Raw genomic sequence first — 19,273 nt, forward strand, 5'->3', positions numbered from 1 at the left:
GCAGAAAAGTAATCAGTCGACTCAGATGAAATGGCTGCCTAAACAAAAAGGTATTAGAAAGCTATAAAAATATTCTGGGGGATGGAATTCATCAACCTAGGTGCTGACCTGAAGAGCAGCCTCTTTTGTATCAAATGCACCTCAGATAAAGGCAGGGCATTGGGGAGGATCTCTCCAGAGATCAGGCAGGCTGATATCATGGGGCAGGGGCAGTCTTTTGCCTACCAATCTGCATAAACACAGTCCAAAAAAAGATCCCCAAGATTATTTAGCAGTAAAATGCACTTCCAAGTGCCTTTCTCCAACAACAACGTTCCTTAGTTTTTGTGTTTGCGCAATTGGGATTAACCAGGAATTCCTTTCTAGATTTTAAATATTCAGTAAGAGGAGATGAACAGATGGGTTTACAAGCAATGACCCTCTTTGCTACAACTGTTCCAGAAAGGAATGAGGAGGAGTCTTGGGTGAAGGGAGTTAAACACAGATAGGAATCTGATTTGGTTACTGAACGGCTAAGAATGAGGTTGAAGATTAAATGCAGTTAGTCATTTCTGTATCATCTAACATTAAAACTGTTATTGTGTACACTGTCCAAGCACGAACAAACTGAAAAATGTAGTATGTGACACTACCCATGTGCCAAACAAGAGTTTCCAAACATTCTGTATTGTTTAACTAATTTTTCACACTTCTTTTGGCATCATGGCATTGTTTGAATTGGCAAGATACGTAGTCGTGATTAGTGCTTGTTCCCAGAATGCAAAAGAGTGGGCCTCTGGCTCTTATTGTGAATCTTTGCTCCCACCCTCTGAGACCCAAACTGGTCTCTCTGTGGATGATCCAAGTAGCTGGCAACAACAACTCCAGTGAAGAATTAGAATGTGAACCAGTAGGCAGAAGAAACAGGTGGATTTACTGGAGATAACTTTTAGAGAAAGAAACTCCCTGTATCAGCCAACCTGTGATTTGAAAGCTGCTGGAAAGGTCTTGCTAGTAGTGCCATCTGTAAGCAAAGCTCAAGAAGCAGTAACCTGACAGTGGGTCTTCTCAACTAGGGCACACCACTCCCCTTGGTATACAGCTGGCAGAAACCCTGCCTTGTTTCAAATGTGTATTATTCAACAGGCCTTTGATAGTCAATATGCTAGGACCACAGAATGTAGATAACTGAATTTATTTTCATATTTGATGGTTTTGTATTTATTGTTGCAACCCACTCTTGAAGCCTAGGGGCAAAAGGCATACAAATAATAGTAGCCAGAGATTTATGTCAAGGTTTATACAGTACACTGACATAAATCCAATATTCTTATGGTACTCATGCACCCTGCTTTTCCAAGGAAAGGAAGATAACTTAAACCATGTACACAGCTCCTATAGTGCAAATTTCATTAACCAGGATGCATCTGATACAACTTGTTTAAGTAGTTGTTTGCATGCCCCTTCTACATGGGTGAGAATAAGACATGGATACTTACAAGAGGAAAAATTATTACATGTGCTTTCGCTGGAGGATCAGAAAACAGTGATCTCTGTACTCCCTCTACTGGCGTACTTAGTTCATGTCTTCCCGCATGTTTTCTCGGTTTTATTTTTTAATCCTGCTGTCCCACCTTCTGTGATGGAACTTCAAGCAACGTGCATAAAATCTTTTTTTGGGGGGTGGGAGTCTTTCTCTGTGCACCCTCTGCTGGCTTGCTTTGCTCATGATTTCACACAATTGGTTTAATTTGTATACAGTGGTACCTTGGTTTACGAACTTAATCCGTTCTGGAAGTCCGTTCTTAAACCAAGGCCTTCTTAAACCAAGGCGTGCTTTCCCATAGCAGTGGGGAACTCAATTTATAAACGACTTCCAACTTTTTTGAGAGATACATATAAATGCTTTCAATAATTAACACCACAAGCCTAACTATGTCTACTCAGAAGTAAACCCCACTGAATTCAGAGGGGCTTACTCCCAGGTAAATTGGGTTAAGATTGTTGCCTAAATCCATTAAGAAAACATTAGACCAATGCACTATTCTAATAAGGAAATGTGACCATTTCTGGCATAGAAATCAGCCCCTCCTGACTGGATATCTCTGGCCAAGATGGACATGACTCTAAAATGCCTGGGATTGTGTAGGCCACAAAGATAAACGAGGAGGATATTGAGGCAAGAAAGTAAACAAGGCGCTGATAGAAATTCCCCCTGTACTGACCCTGCTTTAATGGTGGCATCCAAGTTGTCACAGATGCAAACAATTTTACATGCAAGTTGCCTTGTAATAAATGACATGGTAGCATGCAAATAACCCAGTACCTGAATGAAAGGCTTGCACTAGCTGCTCCTGACTTACCTGATCGCAGCTGAAGAAACGGCCTGCCCATGTTTCTTCCCTAGCTCCTTCTACTCCATTTTAGTACATACGGGGGTCTGAGCCTCTTCAACAGCATTACTTTAATTCCTAGTTATTTCAATGGGTTTTGTTGTTGTTGTTTTAACTGGAAGGCAGGCAGTCATGCCGCTTTTGAAATGGGAGCCACACTTGGCTCCCACCTGTGCAGGCCGCATTTACCCAAAATGCAATGCTTCAGCCTATAGATCTATGAACTCTGTAAATTTAGTAGATGTAAAGGCTAAGGTTCATAGATCTATAGGCAGCGTGGATAAATTAAGACTATTAAAAAGTATGGCATAATTAGCTGACCACTGCTAAAATGCTGTCCAGAGGGCTGGGAGGGTGGTCATGCTGCTATGGAGGCAGCAGATGAGGGGAAAAAATTCTCTGTGGTTTTGGCCATGGGGTGGTGGTATCAACAGCAGTGTGCCAATGGCTGCCAGAAGTCTGGTGCCAGCCCTGTATGAATGAAGCAAAGCAATCTCTACACTGTATGGAATTAATGCTGTGGCTCAAACCTATTGTTAATTCTTCTGAGCTTGTGTATCAATTACAACAACATTCTGAAGGTCACGCTTCTGTCTTGTTGTCTTATGCTTAACTATGAACAAATTACAAGCAGAGCTAATGGTAAATTAAGCTTTATTCTTGATGAGGCCCAGAAGACTTGACTGCATAGAGTAGAAAACCAGCTTCTCCAGCCAGGCCACACCTCTTGAGTCAACTCTCCAAGAGCTGGCCTCCTGGGTCATATAGCTTTTATTTTAAAGGGACCACATGGCAGATATTTAATGGATAGAACATACATTACAACCTCTCTTTGTCCTCCTACTTTATTACATTTCTGTCTCACCATTCTTCCTAGGAGCTCAGGGCAGCTTATTGGTTCCTTTATTTTATGATCTCACACATTAAATAATAGACTGTGAGATGAAGCCGGATGTTCACCCACCCACGTCCTCAAAACATAATACTTTGTGCATCCCTAGAACTGTGCTCCGAAGGATTGGGAAACTTTCTGTAGAAGACTGGAGGGGGCGGGGCACACACAGGATGTAGGGGAAGGAAAGAAGTACTAGCAGAAGTCAGCTTGCACCAGTTTGGATTTCAGCCTGTTAACATGCTAGTTATGGTACACAGATCTTGTACATCCGAGTGCACAGTCACCAAGACACAGAAAATTTGTATATTAAATAAATGAATTAAAAAAATAAACGCAGGCATTACTTGTAGAAGCTGGCATTACTGAGCAGCGAGTCGGTATAGTTTGTAATTGCCAGGAGGAAGGAGAGCAGAAACACCTCTTTTGAATAACATGAAAGTGAACTGGGACAAAGAAAATAGTATAGTGTGATAACACTTGTTTGAAGATTTAGGATTAAAACAGAACAAGACAGTAGAGTGGTTTGAAACCAAATGCCATGAAGAACATTTAAATTGATCACGCAGAAAAGTCCTCTGTGATAATGAGGCAAATTAGGACCCTTTACAGTAGCATTTAAGAGGAAAGAGCTGCCTGAGGAAGCAGTTCATTTTTTTTTTTAAGTAAAAGTTTTTATTATTATTATTTTATTATATAAATTCCTTTTGGCTTAGGTCCCATAGTTTCACTGTAAAATAACACATACATTATGTGGTGTATTGCCTCTTAGATTCTAATGCACGCTGAAATTAGCTTTCATAGGATGATGTACACCTAAGCTGCACAGTATTTCTTACAATGAAGTAATCCCTTTGGTGGGGATTTTATGAAATTTTAACAATGCAATTCTTTAATATCTACTCAGAAGCAAGGGCCATTAAACTTGGTGGGCTTATTTCCAAGTAAGTGTGCAAACTGGACTGCAGCCTAATTGTCATTAAAACTGTATTGTGAAACCACTGTTCAACTGTATTTCAATTGCAGGTTATGCATTTGCTTACAAGGTGTATTTATGTGCAAGGCTAATCACCTTTCTCTAAGTACCTTCCTTGTCTTCTCTGGATAGCTACAATGTCAGGTTGAGAATGGCAGACAGCCCCTAGTAAGAGTTGGGTTGCTACTCTGGGCTGAAGATGATCTGAAAAGGGCTGGGGGCAGCTGCATTTTTCACATATTTTTGCAACTGGTACAAAGCTGATTTTGCAGGACTTTGGACCAAGAGGGCAAAAGTGTTAACCTAATCAGTCACAACACTGCGTAACTAATCAGATTTGACCATGTGATGTCACTCAGATCAAACAAAGCAATTCAAAATGAGGACAATACAAAGCAGGAACACTGTATCACCATTCTGAATTGACTTAATTCCCCCACCATGACATCACAGCATGACTAAATCTGATTGGCTTAATAAAGCCACGGGCACCCTCCTACTGACTACTTTTAACGTCATGCTGAAACAGTGACAGAAAGCATACAGGTAGTTCATTTGCAGATAACAATGGCTTTAAACAGCTACTAAATAAATAAATAGATTTAACGATCTTGCAGGGTGGGGGGAAACATTTGTACCCCACAATAATGCTACCTCATCTGCACAGCCATCAAAACGGATAGCAGGAGTGATGGTGGCAGAGCTCCCTGCCATGGGAAGCTTTGGCAAGCCAAGACTATTAGAATTAAACTTCAGTTGAAGGCTTATAGGCTCTAGTTCTTAAAGAGGGATGGTTGAATTGCATCATAAATGTTAAAGTTAAAGATGGTGATACCTATGATGTAAATGCAAAGAAATCTGAATATATGTCTTTTAAAATTGGCTCCCTGCAAAGCTTTCCAGATTTCTCCTGGTATTATTTAAAACTAGCACTGTTTCAGCAGTGACTTCATCTACGTCTGGATTGCCTTACTATAATTCTTTTTCAGCACCATGAACCTCTTTGAAAAAATGCTGACTGCATGGAACATTATGCATATATTTTGACTTTTATTTTTTAAAAGTTTTTATTTCCTAGAAATCCATAAACTAATCCTCATATTAAAGCTGAGTAACAGCAAGCCAAGATAAGTATCCAAAATAAAAGGCATTTGTTAATCAAAATATAATGAATGAGCAAGCAGTTTCACCTCAGATTGTAGTCCAGCCCTCAATGGAACTTGGTTCTGAGTAAATTTACATATGAATGCACTGCATGGAAAGCCTTGTAGCCAGCCTAATATCTGAAAAGCAAACTGACATCAATAGGATGTCATCATATGTCAGAATGGGAAATATTCCCAAGGTGCAGTAATAAGACCCTAAAAACATTAGACCACCAGTTGGATTTGCAGCAATGCTGTGTTGTTCTGGAATGTAAAGTTGTTAGGTCTGATCATGTGTTCTGCTTCTCTCGAATGGGCAAACAGGAATTTACTGTTCCTGGTCTGTCAGTTGTGCTGATTACTCCCATACCCACCCTTTTTGGTGTTAATCATTCCAGTCTTGAATCACACTGGATATTCCAGAAAAATGCTTCATTCATAATGTGCAAAGAACTTGGTTGAGTCATGAGTGGACACTGGGTTTTGAAGGACCAAAATAAAACTTTAACGAAAAAAGGCACTTAGGGAACCTTTCCCCCTCATGGCATTCCTTTATCCCAGGTACTTTTCTACCAGCATAGCTAATTTCTGCTGTTCTTGGGTAACGTGTGTGTACGCACGCTAGGGCACTTGACCACAGGGAAGTTGGGGGGCGAGAGGGAACAGAGTAGGGTTCACTTTCCCATGCACAGCTTTTGGTATTGGAGTTACAAAGTGATGGGTAGGGATGCAAATGTATGTGAACATAGCAGGTATTAACAAATCAATGTGGCTCCTGCTACATTATTACTTCAACCCTGAAAAACACCTACAGTCACCCTGGACTATTGGATGTCTCATATGACATAGTGTTGTATGTACGTCAGAAACTCCACTGGGCTGTCAAAAAGGAGACCTAAAGCTAGCATGAGCTAGAAGTAATTCAATAAAAGTAGTTCCAACCTAAAAAATTAACCAGCCCCAATGTGTCATTCCCATTCCCAAAAAAGAAAGAAAAAATTGTGTTTACAGTGGTACCTCTGGTTACGTACTTAATTCGTTCCAGAGATCCGCTCTTAACCTGAAACTGTTCTTAACCTGAAGCACCACTTTAGCTAATGGGGCCTCCTGCTGCTGCCGCGCCGCTGGAGCCTGATTTTTGTTCTCATCCTGAAGCAAAGTTCTTAACCCGAGGTACTATTTCTGGGTTAGCGGAGTCTGTAACCTGAAGCATATGTAACCTGAAGCGTATGTAACCTGAGGTACCACTGTACTGTAACCTGAGGTACTTCTGGGTTAGCAAAACTAGATACATTGTCACTCAGCCTGTCTCATGCACTGTGACATAGGTCTCTGAGTCTGGACTCTGTAACTGAATGTCATATGCCTGCTTTTCTGGTCAATTTGGAGGAAAACATTATTGGTCTTCAGCCATCACCATATATCACCACTCCCTCCAGTTTGAGGCCATACCAATGGTTTACAACCTTCATAGAATCAGTTTTGGCCCCTAACATTTTAATGTGATATTTAGAGGTGGAAGGAAGAGAAGCATTAGGTGAAAGCCTTTTTGTTTCAATGCATAAAGAGACTATTTAGTATGCATCTGTCTCTCTTGCCTATTTATTTAACAACAGATAGAGGGAGAATGCGTACAGGAAATACAATAGCCATGACTGGTAGGCACCCTTTGTATGTAAGGAAGTTTCAGCTTCTTGTTGTTTTTAAGTACGGTAAGCTAGTAACTCAGAAGCAAACTTGAAACACTCATTTTGATTATTTTGGCAGGGAGAGGCTTTGTTTGGGTTGGGGCAGATGTCCAAGGCTGACTCAGTTTTATATGCTTTCTTTCAAGCGTGATGCAAGGGGCTTCAAGTCATCTTTGTGCACTCCGTTTTGTAGCTGGAGTCTTATTTCTACCTATTTATTTTCTTCATATTGATTTAAGTGATCAAATCATGCCTGCCTTGTTAAAATTGCACTGGCTGCCAGGTTGTTTCCAGGTTCAACCCAAGATGCTTGTGTTACCCTTAAAGCTCTAAATCAGGGGCCAGCAAGGTTTACCTTGCCTGGGCTGGTTCACTCCAGCAGAGATCCCTCCGTGGGTCAGACTGCTCATGTGTCCATGATTTCCAGTGTCTGTGCAGACGCGATTTTCAGCGCCGCAGAAGCGAGTCCCCACACTGTGCTGTGCCGGTTTAGTGCAGCAGGCGGGGACTCGCTGAGCAGGTGGCTCGGTTCGGGGGCCGGTTAAACAACCCCTGTGGGCCGCTTGTGGCCCATGGGCCTTAGGTTGCCTACCCCTGCTCTAAATGGCTTGGGACCTGTATAAAGCAACACCTTCTTCCATACGTTCATCCACATATGCTTTGTCCTCTATTGGACGTGCTACAATGAATTCCGTGAACTGTGTAGCTAGATGGGCAGCTACCAGAGGCGCTCACTCAATTAAAGCAAGTATAATACTGGTGAAAATGTGCACCTAGTGGATAGAAAAATAACTTGCATAGCAACACAGAACAAGGTACATTTGTCCATAACCCAACAATTTACTTAAATTTAATACATCACAATAGGACAATCTAGTAAAATACACAAAATTCATAGCAACCCACATTGCCAATGTACAATTTTTATAGGGTTAGCATCTTTCTTTATATTAATTTTTTTTAAAGTAAGCTACTGTGTTCCATTTACAATAGCCAAAACGTACCGTCATTTAGGCAGTTTAAAGAGATCTAATTAACACTTTTAAAACTAACTTCATAGACCTTTTGGCACTTAGAAACAAAACAAAAGATTCCATATCATATCAGCTGAAACACAGCACAGTATAAACTGCCCACTGGTAGAAAACAAATAAAGTGTCCTTTCTTCTAAATCACCACAGAGTCCAAATATGTACTGATGGAACACTGCCAGCCTTACTCTACTGTGGCTAGTTCTTCTTCAGCCTGTCAATTTTGGAAACATTCTTGAAATTATTTCACAAAACATTGATGACTTTTTTACCTTGTGTACTTAAAGAAGACACTTATGAAAATCGTACCTCCTTTCTTTACTTTGTTAAATCTTAATACAATTATTTCCCCACTTTCTTCTTAGCAGTGTATAGCCTTTGGTAGCATTACAACTCTGTGAATGGGCTATTCTGGCTGGATTTTCATTCTCAGCAACAGAGAGGCAATAGCTTCTTGGATAACAGATGCCATGAAAAAGAATAAATCATTAAGAAAAGGATACTTGTGCCAAAGTCTTGTTCACACAAGAGAGTGTTGTTGCATTTGCTTTTGCAAACTTTTGGTCTCTGCAGATTGTGGTACATTTCTACATTATAAATTCCAGCTGCTTCTAGCATCACATATTGTGCTCAAAATCACAACCCCCACCCTCCATAGCGGCCTTTTCTCCCCCACCAGCTCCTGAACTGTATTATTTCAATCAGTTCTTGGCAAAGTAACTAGTGATTGTTTTACGTTTCACTGATTGCAGGCTCCATGCACTACTATTTATTCTGAAAGGCAACTATTGTATCAGTCATTTCCCTCCTGTCTGAAATTATCCTGAGAATCCATAAGGAAATCTGAACAAACTATTGTGGCTTTCAGAAGACTGTAATTATAATAAAGACTCTTAAGCATTTTCAGACTCCTGAAATCTGAAAAAGGAGTAAAATGCTTGTAGCATGATACAAATCTGTTCTGTTTGGAGAGGCTGCACTGGTCATTAGTGGGATTCACTCCCATGGTTGTTTTTAAAGACAAACATTGTTCCCGATAAATATGGCTATCCTTTGCTGTGAAGAGACTTGATCCCAAGTTCAGGGGATCTTGCTAGGATTTCAAGATCAAACTTGAACATGGAGTACAAGCTCTCTCAGGCACTTTTGAATATTCCACTTTGTCTCATCAATGATTCCTTGGAATTACAGGCTGTTCTTACTACACATCCAAGCAAGGAAGGGGGGCAAGGACTTGAGAAAATAAGCCAGACGTGGGTATACAAAATGTCAAAGGCATTTAAGGTGGTCAACAAATAGGACTTTGTCTTGTTCTGTTAACATTTCCCTTTACAAAGACGGGTCTCTGTGTTATGACTGCCTTGTGAAAACTGTGTAAACGAGCCTCCTTACAGTGACTGCTCCACATGGCAGCTGTAACATGTAGAGTGACTTACCATGTGGGCCACTGCTAGCCCATTAAAACGTCTGGCAGTGGTATGGATGCAATCTATATGTTGAGACATTCCACACACTGCTGTATGAATCAGCTGCCATGAGGATGTTTCAGGCTACGTAGGATAGACTCGAATCTAAAGAAGGATTTGTCATCTGCATTACTTTGTAGTTTTATATTCAGCGTGTACAGAAACCAACTGCCATGAACAATAGATTTGTGTTTACTTAATTGGCACTGTGGCAGAACCCTTGGAGTAAGTGAAATACTCCTATAGTAAGGATGTGGGGATGAAAAAAAAAGGATTGTCATAGTCTGGTAAGGCATCATTCAGTGCATCCTTTGCATTGCAAACTAAAACATAAAGTCATCTGGAGGTAGAGGGTGTCACCTCCACAGGAGATTTCCTTATGGCCCTTCCCTTGCGTAAGAATGCGCAACAGTCTGCGCATGCAGAATGGGAGTCAAGGTATTGCTGTTCCGTGTACTGGATGGCCAGGGAAGGCTGTGCCAGGTACCAGGATTATCTCGTCTACTGTTGATGAGGTGTTACACAGTGCTTACTTTTCATCTGTTACTTTTTTTAAAAAAAACCTTCATTTCATTTTGCTTTTGCAAGAGTGGCCATGCTACAAATTACAAAAACAACAGTGTGGGAATTAATCATACACAGAAGACAAAACACCATGTTACTATCACCATTGCATTAATATGTGCATAATATCTGTGCGTAAGGCTCAAGCCACGGCAACATTGTGGTGTGCTGCTTCTTTTTTTTTCTTTTTCTTTTTTGGCAATGGAGTCAAGCAGATCCACAATAGTGATAAACACAACCAACATTTCCATGGTCGACCGAAAGGGCTATTAACTGAGCATGCCTGGATAGGAAGGGGGCCTGAGAGCTATAGCTCCTAGATGTGTATCTATCCAGAACCTTTCAAAGACTTGTTTTGTGATTTCTGTGGCAATCTCTTTATTACCTTCACGTCTGGCCATCGTGCAAAGCTTATCAACTATACTCTGTTATTATTCCCTGTGTTTAGGTTCAGAATAATTTTTCCCCAATTTTCTTTTTTACAACTGTAAAAAAAAATCCATAGTAAAAATAACTCACTATATGATACATATACCCAAAACGGTCAGATACTTTATATAATAAAAGATGAAAATAGTCACTTTTCATAATAAAAATAACTTCTATTTTTTTGCTTATTTTACAATATACTTAATATTCTCTTCTTCACTTAAAAGTAAATAGGTCCTGTTTTTGATAGCACATCTGAGTCGATACAAAGGGGCAAAGAGGTGGATCAGCTGTTTATAAACACTTTGCACAGCCACATTCCACATGCCTCTCTAGCTCTTCTGTGAAGGAGGAGCCATCCACACACTGGAAGCCGTATTTCCGCCTTTTGCTCCTGAGGGCAATGCAGCACTGATCATTCCCACAACTGCCATGACATTCCACACGAGGCACTTTGACCAGGGAGACACATGCAATCGAACCTTGTTGCTTCCGAATGAATTCGCGGATAATCTCTCCTTGGCACTGATTCTCTGCTAGAACAAACAAACACATGCTTTCAGAAATCTTATCATTTGTTTGAACATCCAGAACATGAATCCAAACCACAACCCTATCCTTGGCTTATGCCGAGATCAGATTGCTACAAAGTGCACTTAATACCAGAATATTTTGAAGATATGCTGGTTCTATATATCTATGGCAGTTTCCACAACACTACTTTGTATTCCACACATTGTCACAGTAGAAGATGGGATTCTGCATCAAATCACAGCCCAATATGCAGCAAGTCCATTAGCCTTTTCTGGTGGGTAGCATTGCAGCCATTGGGGCCCCTGCAGTGATCCGGCGGGGGGTGGAGATTGACGCCCCACTTGCTGCCATCTGGGCTGCATCGCTGGGCAGGGCCCCACCCAGGGGTGGCCCTGCTGACCAATCAGCACTGGCGGGAGGCGTAGCCACAGGTAATTTAAACCGCAGCGTGGCCAGGGAGCGCTCCTCTCTCGTCCTTCGCCGGATCAAGTTGTGGCCTATTTGAACCCATAAACCTAAATACTCGTGTCCATGTGTACATTATCCACCAGTGAACTGTGGGTCTAAATAAAAGTCCCCAACAGAAATCTCAGGTCCATTGCTGTGACGCGGGACATAAGAACCAAGTATCTCATACAGGTAAGCAACGGTACTTGGGGGGTGGGAGGTCTTCTGAACATACCACCCATTTCCGGCCCAGCATAGAAGCTGCTAGCACGGAAGAACCAGAATCATACCCCATCTCATATCCCATCAGTGGGTGGGTTTTGTATCAGTGCCTCTTCCCTTTTTCTGTGCGGGACTATCTTAACTTTAGCTCCTATAATTTAAGAGACCAGATGACTATTTTATTTGGATTAATCATGCACTGAACCATGTGTACTTATTGGCCTTACTGGGACTTATCCAACTAGTTCTTTGGGACAGAAGGCATGTAGGAGAGCTATGTTGCTATCTTTTAGGTAGAAAGCTACTACTAGTTGCATGCTGGAGGTTCTTCCTGTTTATTTCCTGGCTACAGTAAATTATTTTCTTCATTAAAATCTTTACCAAATTGCAACAAACTGAGAAAAAGAATTTGCTGATGAACTTTGCAGACCGCCCATCCTAGTCATGAGTTGATAATATGTTTTCTTCACAGTGATTGGACACATGTTTAGGGAGGAGTCATAGATCAATGGTAGTCCACATACTTTCCATGCAAAAGTTCCCAGATTTAATTCCTAGCATCCCTTCTCCAGGTAGGCCTGGGAAAGGCCCCTATCTGAAACCATGGAGAGGTGCTGGCAGTCAGTGTCGACCAGGAGCAGATAACCTCTGGCCCTCCAGAGCTTTCAAGAGAGTGATAGCTTGGAGATAACTGCATGCACTGAGTGGCATAGGTTGGCTGGGAGAGACGAGAACCCTCCCACAGATTCTTCATGCGCCTGCCATTTGATCATATGTTCATACATTTAAATGTGTGAAAGAAACGGATCCTAGTGTTGGTGCTAAGTGGACCCTAGAAGGCAAGTTGCTATCAGTCGAACCACCCAAGATGTGTTTCATCTCTTTTTAAAGTTTGCCATCTCACTATGTGAAATACAGTATTAACATGGTAATCGACTCTGGAAAAATCTGCAGAACTCTTTTCACTTATACTCATCTGTTAATGAACAAAACAGGTAAGGGCAAAGCACACAGCACACAAGTTGCAATTATACCAACCTCTGTCACAGCGCTCTCCACTGTAATTTGGATCACATTCACAAGAGGGCTCCCCATGTGCTGAGATCTTACACTGCCCATGGATACATTTCAGACCTCTACAGGAGTTGGAGGAATCGTTCTTTCTGTCGCAATACATGCCCATGTAACCTTCTACACACTTACATGTGTAAGCAGAGGTGGTGGCTATGCATTTACCATGGAGGCATCTTGGAGGAAAGAAGAAAAAGAGAGAAAGCTAATTTGTGTCTACCACAAGCTGAACAAAGAGCTTCCAGAAATGGAATGAAATTGTAGGTTGATTTTTATGAACGGTTTAATTGTAAGTTTTGATGTTTTATTCTGCGATATAGAAACTGCTTTGGGATCAGATGGTGAAAAGTGGTGCATAAAAGCCTCAGATAAATGCTGTACAATAAATGTCAACACCCCCAAAGTGTAGATACTGTGGCTTACAGATGAGGCTTGATATCACAAATGAGTCGTTGGCATTCTTTTTTTATTTATTTATTGGATTTTTCATGGAAAGGATTAATCCAGATTAAATGGGGGAAATGTGAGCTGGCATTGTGAGCTGGTTGTGAAAAACATGCATGTATGAGTAGCACTTAGTCCACAGCAAGCACAAGGAGATTCTATGGAGATTTAGAAACCAGAAAGAACGGTAGTTGTTTTTGTGACTCATATTTTAAATCCACAGTTCTAAATATACAGATGAGAAATAATCTGAAATTTAACTCTCTCTCCATAAAACATACCATTGTGGGGTGGGAGGGGGAGACAGGTGCAGGCTCCCACACATTTTCTCAGCATGTTTGTTGACTGGTGCATAAATATCCCATTCCCCTGCCCTGTTTTCCATTCATCACAGAGGGAAACTTAGGTTACTTCCAGGCAACCTATTTATCAACCATTTTCCCTAGTTTGTATGCATTGTCTAGAGACCAGACAATGTCAGATATTTATTCAGCATTCATTCTGATTTTTACATGAGAGGAAAATGTTTTCTTAGTGCATCTCCCTGTTCCTTTCCTTATTGCAAAAAATCCTATTTTAGGTAGGAGGTTTGTTGTGAAATAGTGCTAAATCAACTTTAATTAAGCAAACTTGATTTGCTTGTATGTGATTGAATCCCACCTGAAAATAGCAACAGTCTGGAAGCACCCTTACTTGCTGTTGTGGCAGGGATCTTTAACTTCTTGGTCACAGAGTGATCCAGTCCAGCCTGGATGACACTCGCAGACAACACTTGTCTTCTCAATAGAGCGACAGATGCCATGTTTGCAAATGTTACAGGACTTGCAACCAGGAAGGACCCCTACTGACTGATGTGGTAGATCTTTGAAATCTTGCAGTTCATTATTAATGCGGACATCATGAATGCACCCATGGAAACCGCTGGTTGTCCTCTCTGTGCCCTGCCGCAGCGAAGACAGCCCCGTGGATGTAGGGATGCCTGCAAGGAACATAGCAAAACACTTTAGGGAATACTTCAGCATCTTCAAGGTATTCTAAGAAATATGTGTCAATGAAATGGGATGGTCACACTGGGGAATTAGGTAAGTGAATAGTAGTAGTTCGCAATGTACATTATATTCCGCTTTACACCCCTCCTGTTCCATCATTTCTTAAGCATGATTGTTTGGTATCTTATTCCAAAGTGTAAGTCATACTGGATTTTCAAATATACATAAATGCCTTATGTACAAACAAAACAAATTACAATGGTTAAACGAATAGGTTTGGACACTGTGGCCCAGGTTCAAAACAGTGCTCAGCTCAGATTGTGGAGCTCCCTCCCAAGAGATATTAGACAAATACCCCCAGGAACAGATTTTTGCATTTATTTGTTTCTTTTTTTTAAAAAAAAAAGGTAAATGAAGCTGCCAGTTGGGGTGAAAGATTGATTGGGATAGGGACTGTGGCACAAAAAAGGAGTTTTAACCCTTTTGCCTCTGCCATTTTCCAAATCTGAATTGTCCCCCTGGAACTATACTTTTCCTTATGGGAAAAATACCTGTTCTGGCAAGGTAATTTGAACTGGAAAAATAATTTCCCCCAGCACTTCAGCCCTACAGTTGCATCTATCATTTATAAAAATATATATGTGTCAGAGCTGCTTGAAGATCCTAGCTCACAGAGGATCACGCTAGCCAGCGATCATTAAGTAAAAGTCTTTATTGAATTACAGTTTCCATTCTCACGCTGCTGCGCGCAACTCTACGTCTAGTAGCTAGATCGGCGAAGCTCCGTCTGAGTCTCCGCCCCGTGTGCACCAACTTAATATCCTAGCCTTGCTCCACCTTTTCCGCCTGACTGTCCTCCTCTGGGTCCCTCTACCCCCCGGGGTTTCTTCCTTCCGGGATTCTTCTGACGCTGACCCGGACCCTCCTGCCTCCTTGCGCCGGGCTTTAGGACCTGGCTCCCTTTCGGGGCTGCTTACTGCGCCGCCTTCCTCTGCATTTGAACTTGGCGCGCGCGCCCAACCTTCCACTTTCCTCTTAACCGTTTCTTCGCTCCCCGATGGAGGTGTGGCCACTCCTGACTCATGCCCTCCCTCCTGTGGTGAGCTGCCAGCGCTTCCCCCCTGGCTCCCTTCCTCTTCCCTGCTCCCTGGCGGTGACGCTGGTCCCGATTTCCAACTGCTCCCCCCTGAGTCCCCTCTGGCTCTATCTTCCTTGGGTGCCCCCCTAGACTCCCCCCTTGCCCTGGCCACTGGTGCTCCTTTCTGTGAATCCTCTGATTCACTGGAAAGACTAGGAGATCTCGGGTCATCGTCATCACTCATCTTTTCTTCTGCCTCCTCCCCTTCGCTCTCTGTTTCCTCCCTTGCCCGTGCCTCTGCTCCTAAACCCCTGACAATATGCAATTGTGGCTCTTCCACTGTTATATCTGGTTTGATTCTCAGTAACAGTCAAAAACTGAACTTACCTCCAATGTAGAGTGGAGTATCTTCGTCAACTATAGGCTGTTTCTGCATTTTGCCAAGACTCTTGGGAGCTCCTTTATCCACAACCAAATTCAGTGTTTGGTTCAACATTACCAACTCCACACTGTGAAACTGCCCATCATTTACTGTTTCCACACTGAAAGAGTGAGGGGTGGGGGGGAAGAGGAAAAAAAGCAGAAATTAGGAAGGTGTTTAACTATAATATTCAGGCTTCTACTATAGTCGGAGAAGAAATATGATTCAGTACACATTTAAAGCTGAATCTATCAAATTTGCACTTTCCAAAACAATATGCAAACTGAGGCACAGTGATCCTCTAACAATCTCCCACTGCGCTCCGGAGGCTTTGGGTGGCTATCCCTGAAGCCATGGAGCCTGCATTCGCTCCATAAGACGCACACACATATTTCCCCTTACTTTTTTGGACGGGAAAAGTGCGTCTTATAGAGCAAAAATACAGTATCAGGAAAATGACATGGGGAGGGCTAAACCATTACAATGGGCCAATCCAATCCCTACCCCACTACTAATATCTTGTTTAAAAACTGTGAGAAGTTCTTATCCCGACTTACACCCTTTGTTATTGAGAATCATGGTGACCATGTTTTTCAGGTTCTATTCTGTAGCCAGGATTAGAAACCTAAGCTAACATATGAACACAATTATCCTATGAACACACAATTATCTTAATGGTACTGATTCCTGATTACGTGTGTAGAGTAACCAGGAACTAGCTACTTGGTCTGGAGTAAGAGTCAGCAGCACTGGAGCTGACTGGATTTGGGAGAATAGTCTAAGCCATGCATAGGCAGACTCAGCCCTCCAGATGTTTTGGGACTACAACTCCCATCATCCCTGACCACTGGTCCTGTTAGCAAGGGATGATGGGAGTTGTAGTCACAAAACACCTGGAGGGCTGAGTTTGCCTATGCCTGATCTAAGCCATGTGGTGATGGTAATAGCAGCACTTATGAAAGCTTACTGTAAAGCTTGCCAGAGAGAAATGGACTCCAGCTGAAACCTCAGCAGGATGTGCTGATAGTTCTGATGTGATAGGGTGAAAAATAACATTTGATTCTTCTCACTGGGGCTATTACATAGGCCAGGTCAGGAGAATACCCGTTGACTCTCAAAACATGTTGGGCTTCACACGCACAACTATTGCATAAGCATATGAACCAGCTGGTATTGTCAGGTGTGTGAACTGGGACTTCCATGTGGTGGTATAAACACAGCCACTCAAATTCTTGTGATGGGAAGAGCTGCTTCTTTGAGCTGAGGCAGCATAATTAATGACCTTTGAACTTTTGAGGTAGAATCGATGTATACAGCAACAGTCTCCCTTCTCCCAACTCAGCCCTCTTATCTGAAGAAGTCAAAACCACAGTCATTTGTCAGAAGATAACACTACAGTATTTAGCACTGCTGGTTTTTATTTCTGGCCAGAGTGCACAGACATAAATCACTGGGTCCTCTGCAGCATATGGCCTTTTGAGATTAAGTTTTAAATGCTCTGATTAACAGGATTATATAGAGGCCCATATGTCTTGGTAGAGCACATAAGAAAGTTTGAATTTTACTTGAATAAAATGGAAGAATATTTCAACATTATTAAAAATTCTAATTTTTAAATAGTTTTCCATTTCAAAAATCTTTTTAGCCCTGATTGGGCTCATATTTCTAAATTTTAGTAACAGAATTCTGACAAGATGAAAAGTCCCTTTCCCTTGTTTCATTTGCCTCCAGTGTGTCCTGTCTTTAATTAGACTTTAAGTCTGTCGTCATAGCCAGTCTTTTTTTTTTTTAAAAAAAAAATATTTGTAATGTCTGTCTAGCAATTTAATGGATGAGGACATCATAACCAATAATAAAAATGTTTTCACCCAAAACTTGTAACAATCAGAAATTTAGGACCCGGTCTAGAAGTCCAAACTGACTTGGATGCCCTGACTATAAAAACTACAGAAATGGGGACACGGGTGGTGCTGTGGCCACAGCCTCTTGGGCATCCTGATCGCAAGGTTGACAGTTTGAATCTGCACAACAGGCTAAACTCCTGTTGCTCTGTCCCACCTCATCCCCACCTCATCCAAAGCATACCAGTGCAAGTAGATAAATAGGTACCACTGCACCTGGAAGGTAAACGGCCTTTCCATGTGCTTTGGCTTTTGACACGGTACTCCATTGCACCAGAAGTGATTTAGCCATGCTGGCCACATGACCCAGAAAGCTGTCTGTAGACAAACGCCAGGTCCCTCGGCCTGAAAGCAGAGATCAGTGCCGCACCCCAAAGTCACCTTTGACTGGACCGTTCAGTGGTCCTTTACCGTTACCATTTACACAAATTAAGCTGTTGGGGTAACCCAGTCAGATGGGTGGGGTACAAATTATTATTATTATTATTATTATTATTATTATTATTATTATTGCTGAAAATGTGGTAATACATAACATGTATTTGAAGGCAAACACTCTCGGCAAAGCATTTTACTTCTCATCATCCTTCAGTGTGGATTAAACAACGGACTGCTCCTCATTTTACTGTTTACCACTATTCTGAAGTACACACTTCATCAAATAAAGAAATATGCTGCATTTAAAAAGGAAATGATCAGCTATTTCTGACTCAAGCGTCAGCAGTAGCTATTCTGAAGTGCATAGCTTTTACTGCTATTGCCACTATTGCCAAATCATTCTATAAATGATTTTTGATATTGTAGAGGTAACAAAACATTCAGCCACCACAAGTGATGGATGATGCCTATCCACCAGAGAGACACTGACCATTACAAACATGCAGGAAACTATTAGTGTGAATGTATCATAGCTGCAATCATGGCCTCTGTCCATAGCTTTAACATTACCAGGCAGTAGCACTTGCCTGCCACATGGAAAACGGTTTCTTTTAAACTGAGAAAGTGAGATTCAAAAGCAATTTGTGATGAAGCATTGTGGTGGTCTGCCATTCAATGTGAAATAGCATTTACTTAAACTTTATTGAAAAAGAGTGGACGATAAGGGCATGATCCAGTCCAAGTTAAGCATGTAATCTCCATTGCATTCAATGGGAAAGCTAAATGTATGATCAAGCCTATGTGATATAAACCAATGGGACATATAAATGGGACTCTGGTTGGATTGTGCCCCAGAGTTTTAAAGCTGATAATGTATAATTAAAGACCATCCTACTAATGCTCCAAGGAGCACTTGAAAAATTGCATTTTGTTAAATACAATTGCTGTACCCTCAAAAAGACAACTCTGGATTCCAAGAAAGGATTCCCCTTCAAGATGATAAGTGCTTATGTGAATGTTTCTTCCTAGAGAGCCTGGCTTGCTGCTGCTATAGGGGAGTCAACAATCGTCTGAGACAGTTGGAGACAGTGGCTTGGCGAGAGATGAAGGGAAGAAAGCCACAGACACTGAACAGTGCATCACAGTTGGGCCAACAGTGCACACTGACTGTGCCTTGAAGGGTGAAGAGGGCTATTGCCTATGGTGACAGGGTTTTGTGAAAATG

The 19,273-nt window shown here is 41.7% G+C and overlaps 2 protein-coding genes across 3 annotated transcripts in view; both read right to left on the reverse strand.

Annotated features, from left to right (window-relative positions):
* LOC310696377 (rho GTPase-activating protein 7-like) overlaps positions 1 to 2,562 on the reverse strand; it is a 92,584-nt gene extending 90,022 nt beyond the window's left edge. The window contains exon 1 of the mRNA XM_083481844.1: positions 2,343 to 2,562. Within this exon, the coding sequence (XP_083337970.1) occupies positions 2,343 to 2,373 (31 nt within the window). The 5' untranslated portion in view covers positions 2,374 to 2,562. The remainder of the gene's footprint in view (positions 1 to 2,342) is intronic.
* A 5,331-nt stretch (positions 2,563 to 7,893) lies between these two features.
* SLIT3 (slit guidance ligand 3) overlaps positions 7,894 to 19,273 on the reverse strand; it is a 411,520-nt gene continuing 400,140 nt past the window's right edge. Inside the window, exons 33-36 of one of the 2 annotated variants that reach the window (XM_083481735.1) lie at positions 15,736 to 15,890; positions 13,975 to 14,260; positions 12,805 to 13,013; positions 7,894 to 11,096 (exon numbers count right to left, since the gene is read on the reverse strand). In XM_083481735.1, coding sequence (XP_083337861.1) covers positions 10,858 to 11,096; positions 12,805 to 13,013; positions 13,975 to 14,260; positions 15,736 to 15,890 — 889 coding nt within the window. In that variant the 3' untranslated portion in view covers positions 7,894 to 10,857. Of the gene's footprint in view, positions 11,100 to 12,804; positions 13,014 to 13,974; positions 14,261 to 15,735; positions 15,891 to 19,273 lie in introns of both variants that reach the window. The other variant, XM_083481734.1, reaches the window with a different exon arrangement.

This window comes from Podarcis liolepis, assembly GCF_965112155.1.
Source record: "Podarcis liolepis genome assembly, chromosome: 2".
NCBI classification, from domain to species: Eukaryota; Metazoa; Chordata; class Lepidosauria; order Squamata; family Lacertidae; genus Podarcis; species Podarcis liolepis.